General features: G+C 39.2%; 2 protein-coding genes across 6 annotated transcripts; both read left to right on the top strand.

Moving 5' to 3' along the window:
- The first annotated feature begins 436 nt into the window (after positions 1-436).
- LOC132639618 (protein BOBBER 1-like) lies at positions 437-4,700 on the top strand. Its single transcript, XM_060356061.1, has 6 exons — positions 437-954; positions 2,476-2,648; positions 2,778-2,826; positions 3,068-3,234; positions 4,236-4,319; positions 4,407-4,700. The coding sequence occupies exons 1-6, from the start codon at positions 609-611 to the stop codon at positions 4,443-4,445; spliced, it is 858 nt and encodes a 285-aa protein (XP_060212044.1). The 5' UTR covers positions 437-608; the 3' UTR covers positions 4,446-4,700.
- Positions 4,701-15,863: 11,163 nt separating this feature from the next.
- On the top strand, positions 15,864-22,782 carry LOC132639591 (plastidial pyruvate kinase 4, chloroplastic). 5 transcript variants are annotated; one of them, XM_060356042.1, is made up of 6 exons: positions 15,878-16,020; positions 16,145-16,205; positions 17,173-17,280; positions 17,513-17,940; positions 18,587-20,236; positions 22,425-22,782. In XM_060356042.1, exons 3-6 carry the CDS (start codon positions 17,221-17,223, stop codon positions 22,558-22,560), a joined length of 2,274 nt encoding a protein of 757 aa, XP_060212025.1. In that variant the 5' UTR covers positions 15,878-16,020; positions 16,145-16,205; positions 17,173-17,220; the 3' UTR covers positions 22,561-22,782. The 5 variants fall into 5 exon arrangements, with proteins under 5 accessions (XP_060212033.1, XP_060212016.1, XP_060212025.1 ...); XM_060356050.1 differs by lacking the exon at positions 16,145-16,205 and having other exon boundaries at positions 15,864-16,020; positions 18,791-20,236; XM_060356033.1 differs by lacking the exon at positions 16,145-16,205 and having other exon boundaries at positions 15,864-16,020.
- Positions 22,783-23,255: the final 473 nt, after the last annotated feature.

Below are 23,255 nucleotides of genomic sequence, written 5' to 3'. Positions count from 1 at the left end.
TCTAATTTCTATCACATAGCAACATTATTTTTTGAAAATTAACACTTGAGCGAAGATAAATCGATAAAATACAACTAAAAGCATTAGAAGGGAAAGTCAATTAGATCCTTCAATACATACAAGGGGTGAGAGACGGTGGTGGAGGAGAGAGAGGGGTGAGGGAGCGGATCTGAGAGAGAACGGAGAGAGAGAGGCGATGGAGGAGTAAGGGAGAAGAGAGAAGTGAGGGAGAAATACAAACCCATAAACCTAATGTATTTTGGTATAATTATGAATAGTAATTTACAAAACAACTGTAGCTACTAAATATAAATAAACTAAAAGGTAGTTATTATCAATAACTATGCTAAGTAATTATTCCAAATTGGATATAATATACTGGGTTATAGATTGTACTGGTATTTTCTTAAAACATCCCCTAAATTTCAAAATAATGCATTAGACTCTTGGGCACGAGATCTTCTGGAATATTCGACGCTTCCCACCGGTCTTACATTTGGCATCCCACTTTTCTACACATATACAAGTACTCCCCCATTTCTTCAAATTTCAAAATCCACCCACTAAAACCCTAAAACTCTTATTAACTCTACAGAGTACTGAAATCAATGGCGATAATTTCCGATTACAATGAGCAAGACAACAAACCACCTGTATCAGCAAAGCCATTTAACGCTGTTCTTGATCCTGCAAACCCTCTAGGGTTTCTAGAATCAGTGTTTGAGTTTCTGGGGCGAGAGTCCGATATCTTCCAGAGCGATTCTTTGGTAAGTGATGTCAATGCTGTTGTTCGTATGGTGAAGGAAAAGCTTGATACTGAGGAAAGGAAGAGGAAAGATAAAGTACAAGAATCAACGGGAAAACCCGAAAAGAAGTTTAAGGAAGATGTTCCTGTCGTTAAGGAGGCTAAGAGTGCTAGTGAAGCTATGGAGGAGGACAAGAAGGGTCCTAGAGGTAATTTTCTCTATCGAAATGTTTCATCTATGCTTTAATTTTGTTGGCATTATGAACTTCTATGGTGTTTGGGAGACTTAGGGCCCCGTTTGGCCATGAGAATGTGAAATTAGAAAGAAAAGTAATTTTTGTTTTCAAAGTGAAAAATGGCATTTGTGTTTGGCCTTGAATACAAGTTGGAGTTGTTTTTGAATTTTTGTGAGTGAAAAAAGTGAAAACAACTTTCTGGTGTTTTTCAAAGTTGAATTTCGGAACTTTATGGCCAATCGTAGTACTACAACAACAACAACATACTCAGTGGAATCCCACAATGTGGGGTTTGGGGAGGTTAGAGTGTACGCAAACCTTACCCCCACCTTGAAAGGTAGGGAGACTCTTTCCGAAAGCCCCTCGGCTCAAGAGAGAACAAGACAAAAAGGCCAGATAAGGACAAGCGAATCAAAGCAATTTTATGGCCAAACGTGATTTCCGGAATTTAACTCTGGACAAAAAGTAAAAGATATTCATGGCCTAATGGTCACTTGGAATACCTTAAAAAAAAATCTAATTATTTAGTACTGAAGCGAAATGAGTTATGAATTGGGAGGAATGGATACGAAGGATTCATTGAGCCGATCCAATCTACTTCCGGAATGCGGCATAATAAATTGGTAGATTGATATTTGATGGTTATATTGCCCACTGGTTTTATTCTGTTTCGTGTATGTACCTTAGTTTTGTACTAAGAGATTGGGTTGCAGGTACTTGTGATCCAACTCCACTCCCTTGAACCCTTGGTTTTCAAGATTACCACTCAGGGAAAAGAATAATTGTTATCGATTATTAGTGATAAGTAAAGTTAGTTTGAGTTAGATTTGTCAAGCATTGACAATTGATGGCTAAGTGGTTTCAGATGTTAGCATTTACCAAGTATGTTTAGAGCCTAATGTTCCGAAAACAAACAGGAGTATCCAATAGCCCATTATTTTGTTGAAGCTCTGCTCTTGATCTTCAAAGTCATGTTTGTACAACAATTTTAAGTGACAGTTAATGCCTAAGTGGTTTCAGATGTTATCATTTATCAAATATGTTATGATTCTAATTTTTCTGATAAAAGAATATCCAATATCCCATTATGGAAGCCCTACTCTTGCTCTCCAGAAATTGGAAATTGATAGCAGAGGATTCATTTGCATTGTGCCAATTTGTTGGGGGAGGGTCGATGTGGTGACTTGGTCTTGTTACGTTTATGGTTATCAAAAGGTCACTCAGTTTTGAACTAGTATATTTTTTCCTAAGCTGTGTAGGCGTGTATGCTTGTGGCCTACTGTTCAATTTTTTTCCAGAAGGTCCTTTAACTCCAATTCTATGCTATAACATTATTTGTTGTCTAATTTCTTGAAAATTTCAACTCCATATAACATATGGCTATTCTTTGTTGCCATCATATGCCAATTTTATATGTTCTTTAATGTTACTGTACATTGCTTATTTTGCATCTTCAATAGTTTCTTATTGTTCTTGCTGCTGATATGTACACAGCTCCCAACATAGGCAATGGCCTTGATCTTGACAACTACTCCTGGGGTCAATCCCTGCAGGAGGTCAATCTTAACATTCCCGTTCCTCATGGAACAAAGTCACGGTTTATTGTTTGCGATATAAAGAAGAACCATCTTACAGTTGGACTAAAGGGTCAGCCTCCGATAATTGATGTAAGTGATTTCTCCTTTTTCTAGCCATTCAAGATATCTTTTGCTGTATTCCATTTCAAAATGTGTCAAGGTTTTGTAAGATATCTTTCTGAGCCCAGATGTTCATGTTCATTCTCTTTGCACTTGCAGGGAGAACTCTATCGACCTGTCAAAGTCGAGGATTGTTTCTGGAGCTTAGGCAAGTTGCTTATATGTTTTGGTGCATGGTTGCTTGAAAATTTGTTCCTATTTACATCTGTTGTTATTAGTACCCCGCTGGTTGATGTTCACTGTGATACATAGTTTAAAAGTATGGGCATGTAGTTACTAATCCAATAGTTTGCTAGTTTATCTTAGTACAATCTGTGCAAGAACGGCTAATGCTACTTTATTTTGAGGAGCATAATATCGATAACTAACTATTGCTGACATCTTTGCAGAGGATCAGAAATCCATATCTGTACTCCTTACCAAAAAGGACCAGATGGATTGGTGGAAATGCGTGGTGAAAGGTGAACCTGAAGTCGAGACCCAGAAAGTTGAACCTGAACCTAGCAAGCTATCGGACTTGGACCCAGAGACTCGAGCTACTGTCGAAAAGATGATGGTAGGGTTTTATTGTTAATTGAAATTTTTCTATTATGGAAACACTCTTTTTCATGTGGGAATTGTGGCATCACTTTTTTTTTTTTTTTTAAATTTGTTTCTGCTAAGCCAAAACCCTCATTTATGTTATTTATTATGGAAGTTTCTAGCTTCACTTACATGGTAGGTACTGCATAATTTGTGCTTATCCTATATATTTTGTGGGGTTTTTTTGTTGGTGGGGGTGCGCAGTTTGAAGTGAGGTGCATTTGAGAGAATGGATCCCTTTCTGACACCTTGACTTTTTTGACATACTTGGTAAATGCCGAAAAAGTGCTTCTGGTTTAGTTTGTAGAAGCTTAGCATAGAAATGTGTTTTTGAGAGTTCAGGAAGCTACTTTCGAGACTAAAATTGTTCCTGTATATTCCAGTTCTCAATTATGAAATCAACAACATACCCAGTATAATCCTACAAGTGGGTCTGTTGGATTTGAGGTTAGTTATGTAAGCTAAGTACTGAAGGTGTTTTATAAAATAATATAGATAGATACTTGGTTAAGTGGTTATACAGAAATTTCATAGAATCTTTGGTATAGCACAAGAAAGAAACTGAACTTTAAAGTGCCACAGTTCGGCCGACATCGATAGTTCCATACTATTAGTAGAATTTTGTATTTCAGGTCTTAGAGGTTCCCCTTTTTTCCGATCTACTGGATTTTGGCATATTCAGGGGCCCCTGAATCCTGTGGGGGTATTTAAATAAATCAATCGCCTGTGACTACCAGCTTCATCTGCCCCCTAACCATCCTTAATTTCCGAACTTCATGGTGTTGAACGCGCTTACTTTAGGAGTGGGGTTGCTTTTATCTTCGTTTTGTGGAGGCGACAAGTCTAGTATGCTTGATTTACTTGTTAACTACTTGTTCTTCTTTTGGGTGAGAATTCATATTTGCAAGAACTTTCTCATTGTATCTGTGGATATTGATACCTTCTAATCACGTGTGATGGATGATACTTCTGCAGTTTGATCAGCGACAGAAATCATTGGGCCTTCCAACAAGTGATGAAACGCAAAAACAGGATCTCCTAAAGAAATTTATGGCTCAGGTACTTAATGATAATGTTTTTTTTCTCTTGCCCCCCTCCCTTGAAGAGTATTCAATGTTAACTGATTTTGTTCATGATCTTCTGCAGCATCCAAATATGGACTTCTCAAGGGCGAAGCTATCCTGATTCGCGGTTCTTTTTTGCTGACCGATCATATTACTGAATGGGAAAAAACCTAGACCTTTTTTTGGCCATCTCTTCTTTAATTTTTGGCCATCTCTTCTTTACTTCGTCTGGGATTCAAGATGTATTTGTGCATATGGGAAACCTATATTCTATAGCGACTTTTGTGTAGACTAACGAAGATAGTTACTTATATACTGCTACTGGAGTCATTGATCTAAACAGTAAACGTAATCTGAACATGTTTAGTTCTATTGATGCTGCTGCTCCGTCTCTGTGCTTGCTGAACTTTTGTTCTCGGTTGTGGTTAATGTTGAATTTTCCCTGCACTACTATGACGCGGTGTCTTGTCCCGCAGTTGGTCTCTTTATCTGAATTAATGTTTGATGTTTCTATAGGAAACAATTCTTGAGTAGTTCTGTACATATAAAAAGAAGCATTTTGTCGCTCAATTGCCTCTGCAATGAGGCTGCAGTATTTTGCCCCAAAATGGATACGCTGTGGGTGTGGGGTGCCAGAGTGGAGTAGACGAGCTAGGTATTATTGTTATATGGGCTTTGGGATTAGGGTCAAATTTCAGGCTCTTGGTATTTACCAGTCTAATTACCCTTTAATTGTAAAATTCTCTTTCGTACTTTGAACCAACCGTTAACATTTGACATTTGGGAGCACGTCATCATATTATAATGGAAGAGGGGCCAAATTTACCCCTCTACTTTACTAGTTCCATCTTTTGTTATACTGTCACCAAAGTTATCCCCGTTATTAAGAAAGTGTATAAATTTACCCTCCAATTAACGGATTCCCCAATTCACCTTGAATACCCATTTAAACTTGAGATCTGCCGACCCACACACACCACACGATATAAGAATAAATGAAACGTGGGTGCATTTGCAAAATTTTTAGCTAAATTCTTAAAGCAAAAAATAGGGCAAGGTGGAATTATGGTACATTAACGCAGGGGAGGACTACCTAAAACCTTATGTGATACCAGAGCCAGAAGTGACGTGAGCAAAAGAATTGATGCAGATGAGTTCTTAATACTTGCCAGTGATGGTTTGTGGGATGTTATTCCTAATGATGTTGCTTGTGATATCACAAGAAGATGCCTGAGTGGTCAGATTAGAAGGTGTAAAAATGGGAGTGAGCCATCTCATAAGGTCATGAAAGAAAGTGTTGCAGCAGAGGCAACAATCTTACTTGCTAAACTAGCGATTGCTCGTGGTAGTAGAGATAAAATAAGCATCATTGTAGTTGAGTTGAAAAAATCTTTAGGCACCAGAAACGAAATAGTATTCATCTGTTTTCTGTTTTTCTTTGTAGTTTCTTGCTTGTTTTTTCATTATGAATTGCTTGTATATATGTACCCGGAGTGGAGTCTATTTGTGTATTTTACATCAATGCCTCCATTTTTGTTTATAAGGATTCCTATAAGTTATGTTGTTATGGTCATCAGCATTTGATTTGGCCCCGAGAGATAGAGAGAGCGGCGACGCTTCAATTGTGAATTAAAAATTCGTTTTCGAAAGAGTTTTTAATTTGATAATTTTTACGTTTTTAAATTACTTGAAATCTAATTACATGTAACTGTTTATAGTAAACATGCTATGATTATCTATAAAAGATGATAAATAAATTTATTTTACGAAGTCCTAATGTGTATCTATTTCCACAGAAGTAATGGTATCACTAAGAAACTTTATTGCTTCTACATTGGACACAAATCTTAACACGTCCTCCGCAAGAATTCAACCTATATCTCGACTGTTAAAGGCTAAAACGTTACAACAAACCTTGGCGAACCCTCAGATGATCTATTTAAAGAAAATTTGTGTTAAAATTGATAAAATTCTGTGAATTTCTAATTTGTATTAACACACACACATATATCTATATACACACACATATATATAAACTACGACTTTAACAAAATTCTCTTATAAGTTGATTCTAGCCAGTAATGGTTAGTCTAAGTTGACCAACTTGGTGAACAGATTAATGTTGTTACATTCATGTCTTTTATCTGTAATTAAATAGATAATAATTCACTAATACATTAAACAGGATTTTTGGGGGGAAAATTGGCAGATAGCCACTTTTTTTTTTTTTGGTAATTTAGACTTTCCATTAACCACTAAAAGTGCAGAATCACAAAACGATAACTAGGCAAACACAACCAGCTATCTCAAAACACAATTCAAACGACAACAATTACAACATGAACGAAGCAGTACAAAGAAACAGAGCCACTAGCAGGCATCTAGAAAGAAAGCTATGTAAATACATTTGTAGTCTAGGCATAACTCTACGGTGAAAGTGTATGCAATTTGTTTGGCTATTGACTCCAGTTGGTGCTTCTTCCTTCAAATACTCTGGCATTTCTCTCTATCCACAAAGCATGAACACATTCAGCGAACGCACATCTGAAAGCTTATGCAGCATTTGAGTTTTCCTTGGCACTCTTGACAGCCCATTTTAAGTAGTCATTCCAAGAGGCAAGTGTCAGGGCTGATTTGGCAAAGCTATCATAGCAATTGGTTTCATAGTTGTTTTGTATAAGTGCAATGCACAAATAGATGTTCTTGTGTTTCATCTTGCAACTGACATAAAGAACAAGTAGGACCTACATGAATTCCCCATTTAGCCAATCTTTCCACAGTGAGTAACCTGCCCTGTAGATGCAACCTCATAGTGAACTGGGCTTCTGGTCGAGCTGAAGACTTGAAAACCAAAGTCTTCCAGTGTACCCTTGGTAAGATAGGTAGCAGCTGAAGGTAAATGTTACTGATCACAATTTGCTTAGGAAAAGTGTTATTTGAACAAGTTGCAAAGTGCTGGTGCTTTAATAATTTGCTTTGCCATCCATGAAGCCTGTTGAGGGATGCTCATACTAGCCAATTGGTTGCCTTTAATGTAGTAAGCATGTATCCATTTAATCCACAAACTATCCTTTTTAAAAGTAAGGTCCCAACAAGTATTTGTCCAAGCTGCTCCATTTCACAAGTTGATGTTAATGATATTTAAACCACCAACTGACTTAGGCAAGCACATCCTCTCCCAAGATACAAGTGCTTTCTTTGTAGCCACATTTGAAGCAAACCAAACAAATAGCCACTTTTAGGATCGCTAATTAAATTTTAGCGACTATCGCTGAATTATGATGTGTTTGGCCACTTTTTGATGCAGCAAAAAATATTTGGATAAAAACAATTTTATCTAAAACACGAAAATATTTCAGTGTAGTGTCACGTCCTTAGTCTTCAACTAAGCGCACGTGCGACACTTGACAACTCGCTCACGTTCTTGCACAACTTGCTCACGATCTTGCTATGTCAAGTCAGCCTAGATTACTACACTTAGGATCACTAAGAGAATGGTGGATAAGCAAGATAAGAGAAATTTGCTAGAAGGAAGCTTTTTATTATAGAAGACTTGATTGATTTTGCTTGATGGTTTTTACAAATGTATGCCCCTCTACTTATACTACTCACCTAGGGGCTAATGGATAAATAATAATTGTTACACAAGTCCCTCTATATTTACAAGTAGGTCCCCTCTCTAGAATTCTCTACATGCCTAGGATATTCTAAGGCTTCTCAAGAAAGTCTTCCTAAATATTTTATAAGAATCTAGAGTCTCTCCAAGAAAACTCTCCATGGCTCTAGAATCTTTGCACAAATGCTAGCATCTTTGCCATGTAAGCATCCACACGTCCAAAATATGTGCTTATGTGGCAAGATGACTTGGAAGGTCATCACATTCTCCCCCACCCGATGTTGCGACGACCGCGGCGCATTGCTACAACATAAACTCTCGAATCTTGTCCTTAAATTGCCACAAGTCTTCATATCGCTCCCATGTGGCCTCCTCCGGTGATTGTCCCTTCCAGTGGACCAAAAACATGGCGGTGGATTTCTGCCCTTGGCTTCGCCTGGCCTGGTAATCAATGATAGCCTCGATCTCCCGATCATGAGAGACGGTAATAGTAATCGGCGCCCGACTCGACTGACCTCGGTTGGGATAATCCTTGTCTTCATGGTATGGCTTGAGCACGCTAGCATGGAAGACGGGATGAATCTTAAGATGAGGCAGTAACTCTAACTTATATGAGATCTTGCCCACCTTGGAAACGATCCTAAACGGCCCCTCATACTTCCGTACCAAGTTCTGGTGCACGTCCCGTAGTGTCTTAAACTGCCTCGGATTAAACTTCACCAAAACCATGTCCCCAACCTTATAATCTGTGGGACGACGCTTGCGGTCGGCAAACTTCTTCATCTTCTTTGCTGCCTTGTCCAAGTAGGACTTAGCAGTGTCAAGTTGCTCCTCAAACCCCTTGGCCATATGGTAAGCCCCCCAAATCTTCCCCTCGAACGCTGCCGGTAGTGAATGTGGAGTTTGTGGTTGTTGGCTTGTGGCTAGCTCAAATGGTGTCCGACCTGTGGACTCACTCCATTACAGGTTATAAGAGAACTGGGCTAGGTCTAAGAGCCTTGACCAATCCTTCTGATGTGCACTCACATAATGCCTCAAATAACACTCCAATAAGGCATTGACCCGTTCTGTTTGTCCATCCGTTTGCGGGTGGAAACTAGTGGAAAAGTGTAGCTCCGTGCCAAGTATGTCGAACAACTCTCTCTAGAAGTTCCCAGTGAAGCAGGGCCCTCGATCACTGATGATATGCCTTGGTAAGCCCCAATATTTCACCACGTTCTTGAAGAATAGTTTGGCGGCTTCCTTAGCTGTACATCCTGGTGAAGCGGGCATGAAACCGGTAAACTTCGAAAATCTATCCACGACCACCATGATAGTGCCATAACCGTCGGACTTTGGTAGACAGGTGTTAAAGTCCATAGTCACGCTCTCCCATGGACGCTTCGCTATTGGTAGTGGCTCCAAAAGTTCTCCGGGCTGCCTTTGCTCAACCTTGTCTTGTTGGCACACAAGACAAGTCTGCACATAACACTCTATGTCCTCTCGCATGCGCGACCAATAATAGATCGACTCAACCAAGGCTCTAGTGCGACGTTGACCTGGGTGACCGGCCCATAAGGTGTCGTGGCTCTCCTTCAGAATATGCCGCCTAATATCTCCAAACTTCGGCACGTAGACCCTCCGACCTGTGGTAAGCAATAGACCATCTTCTACCCAAAAGCGCCTCGTCTTCCCTTGGGTGGCTAACTCCATAAGCTGTTTAGTTGTGGAATCATATTGCATGCCCTTCTTTATAGCCTCTCGGATGTCCCAACTTGCTGAAGTGATGGCAGCAACTTTGGCCTTTCTACTCAAGGCATCGGCTACAACGTTACCCTTGCCTGGTTTATACTTCAGCACACAGTCGAACTCAGCCAAGAAATCTTGCCACCTAGCCTGTTTCGGCGTGAGCTTCTTCTGTGTCTGAAAGTAGCTAGTGGCCGCATTTTCAATCTTGACCACGAACTTCGACCCTAGCAAATAATGTCTCCATGTGCGAAGACAATGCACAATGGCAGTCATCTCCTTCTCTTGCACTGTGTAATGCCGCTCCGTATCGTTCAACTTGCGGCTCTCAAATTCTATGGGATGCCTATCTTGCATCAGGACACCCCCCATGGCAAAGTTAGAAGCATCTGTATGCACCTCAAACATTTTGCTAAAGTCGGGCAGCGCTAGAACTGGCTCCTCTGTCACGGCTGCCTTAAGGTCTTCAAACGCCTTTTGGCAGTACTCCGTCCATCCCCATGATTTGTTCTTCTTTAACAACTCGGTCAAGGGTGATGTCTTGCCTGAATAGCCACGGATAAAATGCCGGTAGTAGTTAACAAGGCCAAGAAAGGATCTCAACTCAGTTACCTTTGTAGGTGCCTCCCACTCTTGGATAGCCCGTACCTTAGCCTCATCCATGCGTAGCTCGCCATTGCTAATGACATGGCCCAAGAAGTGCACCTTTGATTGTGTAAACTCGCACTTTTCCCTCTTGATGTATAGCTCGTTCTCTCGCAAGACTTGGATAACATTTCGTAAGTGTTCCACGTGCTCTCCTAAGGTATTGCTGTAGATGACTATATCATCCAAGTAGACTACCACGAACTGATCCAAGTAGGGATGAAAGATCTCATTCATGAGAGTGCAAAATGTAGCGAGTGCGTTGGTTAAGCCGAAAGGCATCACCAACCACTCGAAGGCTCCGTACCTTATCACACAGGCTGTCTTTGGTTCGTCCCCTTCTGCAATCCGAACCTGGTAGTAACCCTTGCGAAGATCCACCTTGGTAAAGTACTTGGCTTGTCCAAGTCTATCAAATAAGTCGGCAATGAGCGGGATTGGGTACTTGTTCTTCACTGTGACCTTATTAAGTGCCCGATAGTCTATACACAGGCGCAATGATCCATCCTTCTTCTTTTGAAACAACATCGGTGCACCAAAGGGTGCCTTCCATGGGCGAATGTGGCCGACATCTAGTAACTCCTTTAGTTGTTTCCTAAGCTCCTCCAACTCAGGCGGTGCCATGCGATAAGGGGCGAATGCAGGTGGCTTGGCCCCTGGCTCTAACTCAATCTTATGATCCACTTCACGTCTAGGAGGCAAGCGCTTAGGTAGCTCATCGGGCATGACATCCTTGTTTTCCTCGAGCAACTTCTTTATGCAAGGCGACAGTGTCTCCTGGGGGCCCTTGTATTCTTCCAAACTTGCAATGGTTGCCATAAATGTCGGCTATCCTTTCTTAAGACCTTTGATTAGCTGCATAGCTGAAAGTTGTGTTTGGCCCTTTGCATGCGGCATAGTCACTGTGAGCACCATGCAAACTCCTTCTCGCTCTAAGACCAAGAGACGTTTGAGGTAGGGGTCGATCATCGCATGGAAATGCCTAAAGAACTCTTGGCCCAGAACAATGTCAAAGATATCCATAGTAGTGGCGGTAAAATTTGTCGTAACTTTCCAATCGCCCAATTTGACACTAACGCCATTAGCTACACCTCGAGCATTTTCTGGCTTAGCATTTACGGTCTTGACGAGGGCGTTAATTAGAGCGAGCTTCAACTCCAGTCTCTTCGCAGCAACCTCGGTCACAAAATTGTGAGTCGCTCCAGTGTCCACCAATGCCCGAGCGAGCTTGTTATTTATAGTGAGATCCACGTATTGATTTTTATTCTCGTCGGGTTGGATGGGTTGCTCCTTGACAACGCCACATATGCTTATCATACCTAACTGTGCAGGGCCTGAACTCTCCCCTTGCGTCTGCTTCTTTCGTTCACGAACCATTGCATTGAGGCTCTTCAAGTCGGGGCAATTTCTGAAGCCGTGTGATCCTCCACATATGTAGCATCCCTTTTTCTCGATCTGCGCCTTCTTCTCAGTACAGCCCTGACGACTACTTGACTTTTTGCCGTCGAACTTGTTGGCATTTTGAGTCTTGGAGTAGTGTTTTTGAGACTCCTTGTTCTTACCACGGTCTCCCATACTTTTGGCATTGCCACCCCTTGACTCATTACCTTTGCCTTTGTCGCGTTTTTCATGCTTGAAATCCATCAAAGACTCGGCCTCCACTATGGCTTGGTCTATAACCCTGACTTGCCAGCGTTGTAGCTCTTGCTTAGCCCAGTTCTGCAACCCGTCCATGAAGTGAAATAACAAGTCATCGCTTGTAAGGTTGGGAATTTGAAGCATAAGGGTGGTGAACTCCTTGACATAGTCGCGAATGCTCCCTGTTTGCTTCAACTCTCTAAGTTTGCGCCTTGCCTCGTACAAGACATTATTTGGGAAGAACTGTCGCTTGAACTCATTCTTGAACTGATCCCATGTGTTGATTGTGCATAGACCTCTGTCAGCATCGGTTACCTTTCTTGTCCACTATAGCATGGCAGTCTTTGTTAGGTACACCACAACGGTGTTGATCTTGGCCTCATCGTCCCTCACTTTTCCATGCCTAAAATAGTTCTCCAAGTGCCAAAGAAAGTTCTCCACCTCTTGTGCATCACGAACCCTTTTGAACACTGGTGGCTTGTGAGCCTCGATCTTAGCCTCCCTCATCACAACAATATTGTTAGTTGCCTCAGTCACACCAACATTGACCTGCTCTTCAAGTTCCACTATCTTTGCCTTCATGGCATCGATAGTACTCAACGCCTCCATGAGTCTGCACTCTAAGGCAGTGATGGTTTGCTTTACCTCAATCTCAGCCTGTATACGCCCTTCTAAGTCATTTCGGATGCTTTCAATTTCTTCAAGAGTATGCCCTTCAAGAATGCTAAGAGTGCCCTCTGCCTTGCCTAAACGTTGTCCAAATATGTCGATGGCGTCCATCCCCACGTTAACCTTTATAACCCACTCTTTACCGAGCGAGGCGTCCTCGGACAGGACCTCCACGTCATCCTCGCTCGCCTTAGTAGTAGATGGTTCTTGGGATGTAAGCCCTTCATTTGACACAACCTCTGGTGGCACCTCTTGGCTCTGGTTAGCGGAAATCCTCTTTTTGTTATAGCCTTTCTTGCCAGCAGCATCTTGGATGACGTTGGCTTGGGTTTTAGCAGCGTTGATTTCTCCGTCGTTTGTCATTCCCTTAGTTGTAACCTTCGCTCTGATACCACGTTGTCACGTCCTTAGTCTTCAACTAAGCGCACGTGTGGCATTTGACAAATCGCTCACGTTCTTGCACAACTTGCTCACGATCTCTCTATGCCAAGTCAGCCTAGATTACTACACTTAGGATCACTAAGAGAATGGTAGATAAGCAAGACAAGAGAAATTTGCTAGAAGGAAGCTTTTTATTATAGAAGACTTGATTGATTTTGCTTGATGGTTTTTACAAATGTATGCTCCTCTATTTATACTACTCACCTAGGGGCTAATGGATAAATAATACTTGTTACCCAAGTCCCTCTATATTTACAAGTAGGTCCCCTCTCTAGAATTCTCTACATGCCTAGAATATTCTAAGGCTTCTCAAGAAAGTCTTCCTAAATATTTTATAAGAATCTAGAGTCTCTCCAAGAAAACTCTCCATGGCTTTAGAATCTTTGCACAAATGCTAGGATTTTTGCCATGTAAGCATCCACATGTCTAAAATATGTGCTTATGTGGCAAGATGACTTGAAAGGTCATCACAATAGTGTGCTAAAGTTCAAAATATTTATAAATGAAATTCTATTACACTACGATGGAGTTTGAAATTCCCTTACAGGTGAAACTTCAACGGAATATGCCGGAGTTTAGAACTTTTAAAGGTGAAACTCCAACACACTATATTGGTATTTATTTTAATTTTTTTGTTTCCTATCCAGTGTCCAATACTTGCATTAGGGCCGATTAGATTCGAATTCGCATCGGGAAGATTTTAAAATCTTATCATTATTTCATAGTAACTATTTCAAATTTCATGATTTTTTTTTTGAGTTTGTACCTTTATAAGTTCAAACTGCGTGAATTGTTATGGAGTTTGAACCATTATAACTTCAAATTCCATGAATTGTTCTATAAATCGTTCCTGCAGTTTCAAACTCCAGCAAATTGTGCTAGTTAATTATTAAAGTTTTGATTTAATTAGAGTTACTTCTGTTCAAATATTATTTTTATATTAAAAAGCATTTATGTCCTAATTAAATTTAAAATATCACATACTCTCTCTGTCCAAAAAAGATTGTTTTACTTTAATTGTTTTACTTTCCCTATAAGACACTAGTATCCCCTGAACTTTGGCCGAAGTTGCTGCGACAAGCCTTACCTTTACTAGGGTCCTATTACTACCCTAAACTTTTTTTTTCCATATTTTTTTGCACCTTATGTGCTGAGGTGGAGGAGGGAGTGAGAACACCTCCTTCAAGAGCTTTAACCTATACGAAATGACTACGTGTGAGTTCCAAAGCTGATTTTCAAGAGCTATTCATCTCTATTTTATCACCCATTTTCAAGAGCTCCAAATCTAATTTTTTGTCTCAAAATTCAACAAAAACTCAACTAAATCGCACCAATCAAGCTCAAATTTCAACTACAACTTCACAACAAAATCATAATCAAACCCAAATAATCAATTTGGCCAACAACCAAGAATTTCGACAAATCCATTTTTTTGTTCTTCGAGCTTTTTAAAGGTTCAACAATGATGGATTTGAAATTCTTTCTTCATTTTCGAATCTCATCGGCAACTAAGGTCTAGAATGAGTTTAGCTCTTAAATCTCAACTTTAAAACTTTAACAACCTTCGAATATGCTCAACTTCTTTATTTCTTTTTCAAGTTCATACAAAAACAATAATAATAACAAATGTCCTTTTCATTTTTCTAAATATAAAATAATATTTTCATTACATTTCGGACTTAAAAAGAAAACAAAAAGGAAGAAAATGAAATAGATTTAAAAAAAAATTTAAAAAATTGTGAATTACATGTGGCATCGCGTGTATTTCACTGTTTGTCAAATGTTTGGTTCTCTATGTCACGTCAGCACTTAGGGTGACATTTATTATACTGTATAATATTTTTTTTTGTGGGGGGTGGGTGGGTAATAGGACCCTATTAAGGCCCCGTTTGGACATGGTTCGAAACCATGGTTTGAAAACATGGTTTCAAACCATGTTTGGACATGCAATTTGGATATTTTAAGTTGTATTTTCTCTTATAGATATAAAACCCCCACAAATTGTGAAAACTATCAAAACATTCTCAATTCTTGTACAATCTTACCAAATGAGCAAGTCATAGTTCATAACAAAATTAGTACACTACTAGAAGACCTTTCTAAAAAATACAACATCAATTAATCAAACTTTAGTTCAATAAAAACGAAAATTTAACATGAATAGTAATGTAACTACTCTTTAATATAACCTCCCACATAAATTAAAGGTTGGTAGACATAAATAAAGGTTGGTAGAAATTAATGAGATTGATATATGATTGATTGGGGGTAATTGTTAAAAATATCTACCAACTTATGGGTCTTTTTTACAAAATATAAACTTATGGGTTAAATTTTATATTTTTAAAAGTTGAAACGATGGTTTCAAACTATGAGTGAAAACACATGTCCAAACGCTGGTTTGGGGTCATGATTTCAAACCATGATTTGGAAATGCATGGCCAATCGCCTGCTAAAGGTAATGTGTATTGCAGCAACTTTAGCCAAAGTTCAAGGGTACTAGTGCCTTATCCCTAGTTTGTCTAAAAAAAATTGATACAATTCTATATTTAGAAATAATTTAACTTTATGAAATAATTGACAGTAACATAAAGATCTAATACTTATTTTGTATCATATATTTTAAAAGCTTTTCCATTATTTCTTAAACTTCGCCCAAATTAAATTAATCCAATCTTTTTGGACGAGTAGCTCTTTGATTTTTTTTTTTTTTTTTTTTTTGGGGAGGGCGGGGGGGGGGGGGTGGTGGTCAAGTATGAAAATGAGGACAAAGAAAGAAAAAGACGGGATGGATTTGTGGCACATGTGGATGCCGTATAGCTAGAGAAGTGAAAGACAGAGATAAGTCGTGTGAAGAATCTTGAATCTGGCACACGCCCTCCACACTCCCTATTTACCCTTTTCTCCCTTTCTCTTTCATCCATTCTTCCAATACTAGCTTTCCTTCCCAATCCATTTCCAGGTGCAAAATATTTAATCTTTATGTATACCCTTTTCTCTTTTTCGCGCTATACACTTGTCAATTTTATAGTACATGATTTCATTTGAATTACCTAAAAGTGTCTTCCTTTTCTTGTTCTTCTTAGCACGTGTCAAGATAATCTTGGTATTCTGTGCTTGCCTTTGGTTGTGTGAGCTGAACGAAAGGTGCTATAAAGTGTTGGAAATTACTCTTCAGCTTTCTGCAATTCTTTAATCTTTATACACCCTTTTCTCTTTTCCGCGTTATACACTTGAGAATTTTATAGTACATGATTTCATTTGAATCACCAAAAAGTTTCTTCCTTTTCTTGTTCTTCTTGGAATGTGACTATCTTGGTATTCTGTGGTTGTCTTTGGTTGTGTGAGCTGAACGAAAGGTGCTATAAAAGTTTATTCAATAGATGGAAATAGTGGTGATTTTGCAAAATTAGTATGGCGGTTATGTGTTTCACCTAAGTGGGGTAAAAAAAGATAGATGGACTCTAGATTATACTACTGTGGCTATTGAACCTGGAGGAAATTAGGGGAATATTGTGTTTTTTTTTTTTTTTTTTTTTTTTTTTTGTGCTTTAATGTGTATGTGGACTTATGTGTAAAGTGTTCAAGACTAATTAGTGAATCAAATTGAGGTTTTAGTTGGTTTTGTTATGATACTATCCTTCATTTGATTTCTGAGGGCTTATTTGGGTTAAGTAATTTCAAGCCCCTGGAACGAAACGAAACTAATAACATGACAACTCCAGAGTTAATATGTGTGGTTTTTAACTGTTAAGGGAGATTTATAATGCATCTATATCATCTGGATTGATTAATGATAGAAAGATATCAAATGACATCATAATAAAAGGAGTTCTGAATTGAAAATGGTCACACTAGGTGTTAACAAGGAGAAATGATATTCGTGTTTACTTGTACATGCGAAGTACATTTTGTGAGGTACTATTTGTGTGTGTAAAAATAGATGGCTTCAAATCATTTGTATTTCTAGTGGAGCATTAAGCTTAGGTATTGTGTTATTTGCTGGTTCCTCTATAACAAAAATAAAATAAAAGTTGTAGTGCATTCTCACATTTAGTTGTGAACATACCTGCGAGACTTCAAGTCTAAACTGCTCTCCTTTTGTCCTCTGCAGATTTTCATTTGCCCTCTGCCTGTGGACTCTATCAACGGCTGTCTTTAGATGTTGGGTGGTGTAGCTTCTGTTGCCATATTCACCAATCAAATTGCATCGTTAAATAATGTAAGTAATCCTCTTCTGATAAGGATACTTGTATAGCACAATGTTTAGTTCAATAAAAGTGTCAGAAATGAACTTGTGTTGGGGTTTGGGTACCTTGTTCTAACCACTGCTAGCTAAAGTCCTTAGGTATATTTTAAGCTATGCTTTTCACAGTCCCTAATTATTCATTGCTCTATCCTAGTTTCACTCTTTTGTAACATTGCGGGACATTCTTTTCTTCTTCTTTCTGCAGGGCTTTCAAGTTGCTTCTTTCTTGGTTGTTAGATCTTCCAACCTGTCCAAGAAGTACTCAATTCCACAACCTTTTTTCAAAATTCCTGGCTTTAAGGAACATGTTTTCCCATTCGTAGCCAGTAATAATGGAAGTCTTTCCAGAAAGAACATTGTCTTTGCTATTCCAAATGAAAGGGATGATGCTGAAAAGGAAGGTTCAGATTACTATTTTCATTATCCGGTCGTTGTTGATCAGAAAGAAGATGGGAGTTCTTTTGCACCAGAAATGGAAACAGCTTTTTCCTTGTTGCCGTGTGGTGAAGATATTCCTAGAAGTAATGAGATCAACGGTAAAGATGGTGGCCTACTTGCTAAGCTGATGGCTGTTCATTTGCATGTACTGGCAATGGAACAATGGAACGCTTCCAAACTTAGAATGTCCCACAAGTATGTTTTCTTTTCTTTTAATATTTTCCTTTCCAGTTAAGGTGATAAAAAGTATGTCCATTTATATTGCGAGATAATAAAGGCCTGTTATGTCCATTTATATTGCGAGATAATAAAGGCCTGTTTACCCTCACCTTTTCTCCTTTCTCAGACTTCCAAAGGAGAAATACCAGCAGATAAAGTTAACATAAGACAAGAAATAACAATATAAATTGAAACGTGTGATGTGTTTGAAAGAACTAATGGAAGGGTTATTGTTATAAAATGAAAACATTGCCGACAAGAGGGGGTTGCTCAGATGGTAAGCACTCTCCACACTCTGAGGTTGTGGGTTCGAGTCACCAAGGGAGCAAAAAAGGCGGGAACTGCTAGGGAGGGGTAAAAAAAATGAAAACATTGCCAGCATGGAGGATTTAGCCAGTATAATACTGACACTTCATCAATCTTCTCTTGTCCTTTTTATCAACTTGAGTGCTTTAAAATAAATTTGAATCTTTACGCGTAATGTGGTTAAAGTGATCGAGAGTGAGAGTGGTCACACTGAATACCTACTCTGTGTTCAGCTTTTCCACCAGCAACTCTACTGCTATTTTCTCCCTGCTTGATCATCTTTTCTGCAACTAACTTGAGATTCCGTGAATGACAGAAATTACTTGGTCAGTGCGACAAACCTAATTCATTATTTGGCATTAAAAAGCCTCGATATAGAGCTGCTTAAAGAAGAACTTTCTTCAATTGGTTTCCTGGATTTAGGCACAATAAATCAACATGTTCTAGCAAGTCTTTCTGCTGGCATCTGGCTGTTAGATAACGTAAAATATGATTCTTCAAGTCATACTATCTCTTATAGTGAAGGAATCTCTTCAACAAAAAGTCTGGACAAACAAATGAACGGGGAATTTTCTATTAGTATTCTAAGGAGGAGGGCATCCCATACTGCAGACCTGTTATTGGGCGGATTGCCAGAGAAGAGAAACACTCATATCATGGTAACAGTGGGCGAAGAAGCTATAGAAAGTGAAACACTAGTGAAAGATCTTCTAAATGCTGGAACTACGATTGTTCGTATCAACTGTGCCCATGGGAGCCCTGAAATTTGGAGTGAGATTATCAGAAGGGTGAAAAGAAGCTCTCAAATTCTTGAAAAGCCTTGTCGAATTCTCATGGACTTAGCTGGGCCCAAGCTTCGAACTGGAAAACTGCAAGCTGGTCCATGTGTGTTGAAAATATCTCCCAAGAAGAATGCTTATGGGCAAGTGGTATATCCTGCCCTGGTTTGGCTCTCAAGCCCAGCAGCTGGTTCTTCACCTGCCCATGTATCACCTGATGTTGTTCTACATGTGGACGGTGAAGAACTTCTTAATAAGCTCGAGGTGAATGATGTTGTAACATTATTTGATGCTCGTGGAAAACAAAGGACACTTAAGATCTTAAGTAGGTATCCTATTTTCTCAGGCGTTGGATTTATGGCTGAGTGCAGTAAGACTGCTTATGTCAAGTCAGGTGCAAAATTGTTTATCAAGGACAAGAGAAGGAAATTATCAGCTGGTGGACAAGTAGTAAACGTTCCTTCTCTCAAACAATTTATCAAATTAAGGGTTGGTGACTTGTTGACTATATCACGAGATAGTCAAAATGCAGAAAACAATTTGATTTCTTCCACTGGCGCTCACAGGATAACCTGTTCATCTGAATATGTTTTTGATTCAGTGAAGCCCGGGGAACCAATTGCTTTTGATGATGGGAAGATATGGGGTATTATTAAAGCAACTAGCACTTCGGAAATTCTCGTGTCAATCACCCATGCAGGTCCCAGGGGTAGTAAACTTGGGTCAGAGAAGTCCATAAATATTCCACGGAGCAATATTCGGTATGAAGGCCTCACTTTAAAGGACCTTATAGATCTTGACTTTGTGGCCAACCATGCAGACATGGTGGGGGTTTCATTTGTGCGAGATGTCCGTGATATTCTACTGTTGCGCCAAGAACTTGAGACGCGGAAAAGAGGGGACTTGGGGGTTGTTTTAAAGATTGAGACAAAAGAAGGATTCGAGAAATTGCCGGTCCTACTACTGGAGGCAATGAAAATGCCAAATCCTTTAGGCATTATGATTGCCAGAGGAGATCTTGCTGTAGAGTGTGGATGGGAAAACATGGCATATATACAGAAGGAGATAATCTCCGTCTGCACCGCTGGTCATGTTCCTGTCATTTGGGCTACACAGGTCCTGGAGTCGCTTGTCAAGTATGGAGTACCCACTAGAGCTGAGCTTACTGATGCGGAAGAAGGAATGAGGTCAGTAATCTTGTTGCCATTTTTTTTTTTGTTTGTGTGTGTGTGTTTGGGGGGGGGGGGGGGGGGGATGGATTTTGATTCCTTTCTTTCTTTCGGGGTCTGAGGAGTTGAGTAGGTTATAATCTGGTTGCTTCTTTATTTTCGTGATAGTTTGCTGCACTTCCCTGACTAAGACAAGGTAAAACTATTATTGAGGAATATATATTTCTTTAGTTTTTCGAGCCGTGGAAACAGCCTCTTGCAGAAATGCAAGGTAAGGCTGCGTACAATAGACCCTTGTGGTCCGCCCTTCCCCGGACCCCACGCATAGCGGGAGCTTAGTGCGCCGGGCTGCCCTTTTTTTATATATTTCTTTAGTTTGTTTGAACCAAGTGCTGATTATACTTAAATTGAGTTTAAAATGTCTTGCAACTTCTAACATTAAAATGTGACATAAGTTATAAAATCAAAAACTTGAGTGCACTTTTGCCGGATCAGTTTCTCAAAGAAATAAGATTCTCTCTGCACATATGCATAATTTTAACTAGTTTTGAGGTGTGGAACTTCTGAATGCATGTGTATATCATATACTTGCCAATAAAATGGGTGGAACATGGGAGGGAGATAAAAAGCGTCTTCTGCTGGAAATATACTTGAGGCTGAAAGTATATATAATATTAAATTAAAAGCTATATAGAAAACCAAGTACGAAGAGAAATAGTTTCCCAATAACTAATATGTAGAGCCTGAAATTTTTTATGCTAATAACTAATCAGGGAAAAGAGTTACTTGCAGTTGATGATACAAACAATCAGCAAAGGACCTGAATGTTTTAAGATCAACTGTGATCAGATTCTAGAGAAACTCCTAATTAATAAGCATTTCTATGTGGGACTTTTTTTTTTTTTTTTTTTTGGGGGGGGGGGGGGGGGGAGAGGGGGTGGGTGGGTGGGTGGGGGTTGAGGTTGGTAACAAGGCGTCCCTTCTTCATATTTGAGGAACCATTAATAATTTTCAAAGAATGAGTATTAATTGGATAATTGAAATAATAATGGAGATATTTTGTCTAAAATTTGTAAGAGTAACTTTTCCATTTCTGTTGAACTTGGTATTCTTTTGCTTTAAAACTGGTACTTGGAAGTTGGAATGACTGCCCCTTCTAGTTTGTGGCATGAGATATGGGACTGGTGTTGAGTAGGACTTACTAGCTCATATACAATCAATAAAATATATCTTTCCCTTAAATCAGTCAAATAATGGTTTTTTTACAAGGTTAAGATAGTTTTATTAAAGCTAGTACCAAGAAGGTGCTGCAGAAGAGTACAAAAAAAGTATTACAATGACTTCATTACGTCTTTTGACTTCATGGAGTCCCAAAAGGATGTTCCATATTTTCTATCCTGTGTCTTGCACCACAAAAACAGACTACGATTACAATTAGATATCACTGTAGATAGATGTTGTTTCATCTCTTCAAAACATATTTCTTTCCAGCCAAATATTCCACATGATACACGATGGGATAGTCCTCTGTATCTGCCTCAACCTTGCCAACTTGATAGTAAGCTCTTACATCCTTTGGCATCACCCACTGCACCCCAAAAACATACAGAAAAAATGTCCAAACCTGCCAGGTTGAATCACAAATTCACAATGCAGCATTAGATGATTAGCGGTTTCTCCTGCTTTCTCACATAAAAAGCATCTGCTACTCATTGAAACACCTATGGTGTCTTGTGTCACCCAAAACAAGAAACCTTTGGGGAGGCTTTTGTTTTCCAAATCATTTCCCATGCAATCAACTTCCCAGTGCCTAGCTAGCTCCTTTAACATCTTATAATAACCTTTCTCAGAGAGTGCACCACTTTTATCAGCTAACAAAATCATCTTATTCCTGCTGTTATCACCCAGTTTAGTTGGCTTCAATAAATTCAATAACTCGCTGATTTCATCCATCCCCCTATCGTTAAATTATCTTCTAAAAAGGTAAATTTCATCGAGTGTTGGAAAAGAAATAAAAGCCATTGTCTAACCATTTATCCTCAAGCTATTATTACCCGCCTAACCCCTTAAAATCTTCCAAATAATCTCAAATACGTGCTGTTTTTAACTCGTATTAGAACTGTAGCAGAAACTCAACCTTTCCCCCCTTTTTCCTGGGAATGTTCTTTGACTACACAACCATATTTAATCTGTTTTCTTATTGCAGGACAAATTGTATCATGTTGAACAAGGGTAAATGCATTGTGGAAGCCGTCTCTTTCTTACAGAAAATATTGAGCAATCACTCCATGAAGCCAAGTGCGGAATTTAAGCCTCTTGCTTTATCAAGCCATGACTCTTAGTTGGTTCGATGTATTTGCAGCTGCTGATATGTTCTCCCTACTCGTGTACATCCTCTGCTTCACCATGACCATTTGTCCTGCTATGTATATACATCAATATTCAGTGAAACCAAATAATTAGTATTTCACAATCCTATTGTTTTGATATTAGAACTGTAGAAGAACCATGTGAGACCATGATTCAAATCTCAATAGAGACAAAAATGCTAGGTGATTTCCTTCCATTAGCCTAAATTTTGGTGGGCAAGAGTTACTCGGTAACCAGTGAAATAGTTGAGGTGCGCAAAAGTTGGCTGAACACCGCTGTTATCCAAGAAAAACAACCACCATTTGCACATTTATGAAGAGATAGAAATCCATGGTATGCCCAATAAAAAAGCAAGAAGTATTGTGCACTCTGATGATCTGGGGCTTAAGTTAAATGGCTTATTCCGAGCTTTGGCATTGGTAAACCAGTTGAAGACTGACGGGGTAAGCATTAGGCTGACATCAGGTGTTTATTCAGCACCCAACCCGGTCACAACGGATGATATTCCTTGTTTAATCTTTCTATCTGGTGAACGATTTTGGGTAGGTGGCATTTTAAAATCAATTAATTAACTCTACAAAGAAATTGTCATCAGGCCTTTATCCGCACTCAAAAGAATATAAAGAACTTTGCATCTGTGAATTTGTTCACGTTGCACGTCCTAAGT

The sequence above is a fragment of the Lycium barbarum genome, chromosome 1, assembly GCF_019175385.1.
Source record: "Lycium barbarum isolate Lr01 chromosome 1, ASM1917538v2, whole genome shotgun sequence".
NCBI classification, from domain to species: domain Eukaryota; kingdom Viridiplantae; phylum Streptophyta; class Magnoliopsida; order Solanales; family Solanaceae; genus Lycium; species Lycium barbarum.
This window is presented reverse-complemented; position numbering and strand designations above follow the sequence as displayed.

Bases quoted from the DNA above. Each gene is read 5' to 3' on its own strand.
- LOC132639618 (XM_060356061.1), top strand. From the start codon at position 609: ATGGCGATAATTTCCGATTACAATGAGCAAGACAACAAACCACCTGTA. The intron at 3,235-4,235 runs GTAGGGTTTTAT...ATACTTCTGCAG, and splicing joins CTACTGTCGAAAAGATGATG to TTTGATCAGCGACAGAAATC. The intron at 4,320-4,406 runs GTACTTAATGAT...GATCTTCTGCAG, and splicing joins TAAAGAAATTTATGGCTCAG to CATCCAAATATGGACTTCTC.
- LOC132639591 (XM_060356033.1), top strand. From the start codon at position 17,221: ATGTTGGGTGGTGTAGCTTCTGTTGCCATATTCACCAATCAAATTGCA. The intron at 17,941-18,586 runs GTATGTTTTCTT...CGTGAATGACAG, and splicing joins AAACTTAGAATGTCCCACAA to AAATTACTTGGTCAGTGCGA. The intron at 20,237-22,424 runs GTCAGTAATCTT...TTCTTATTGCAG, and splicing joins GATGCGGAAGAAGGAATGAG to GACAAATTGTATCATGTTGA.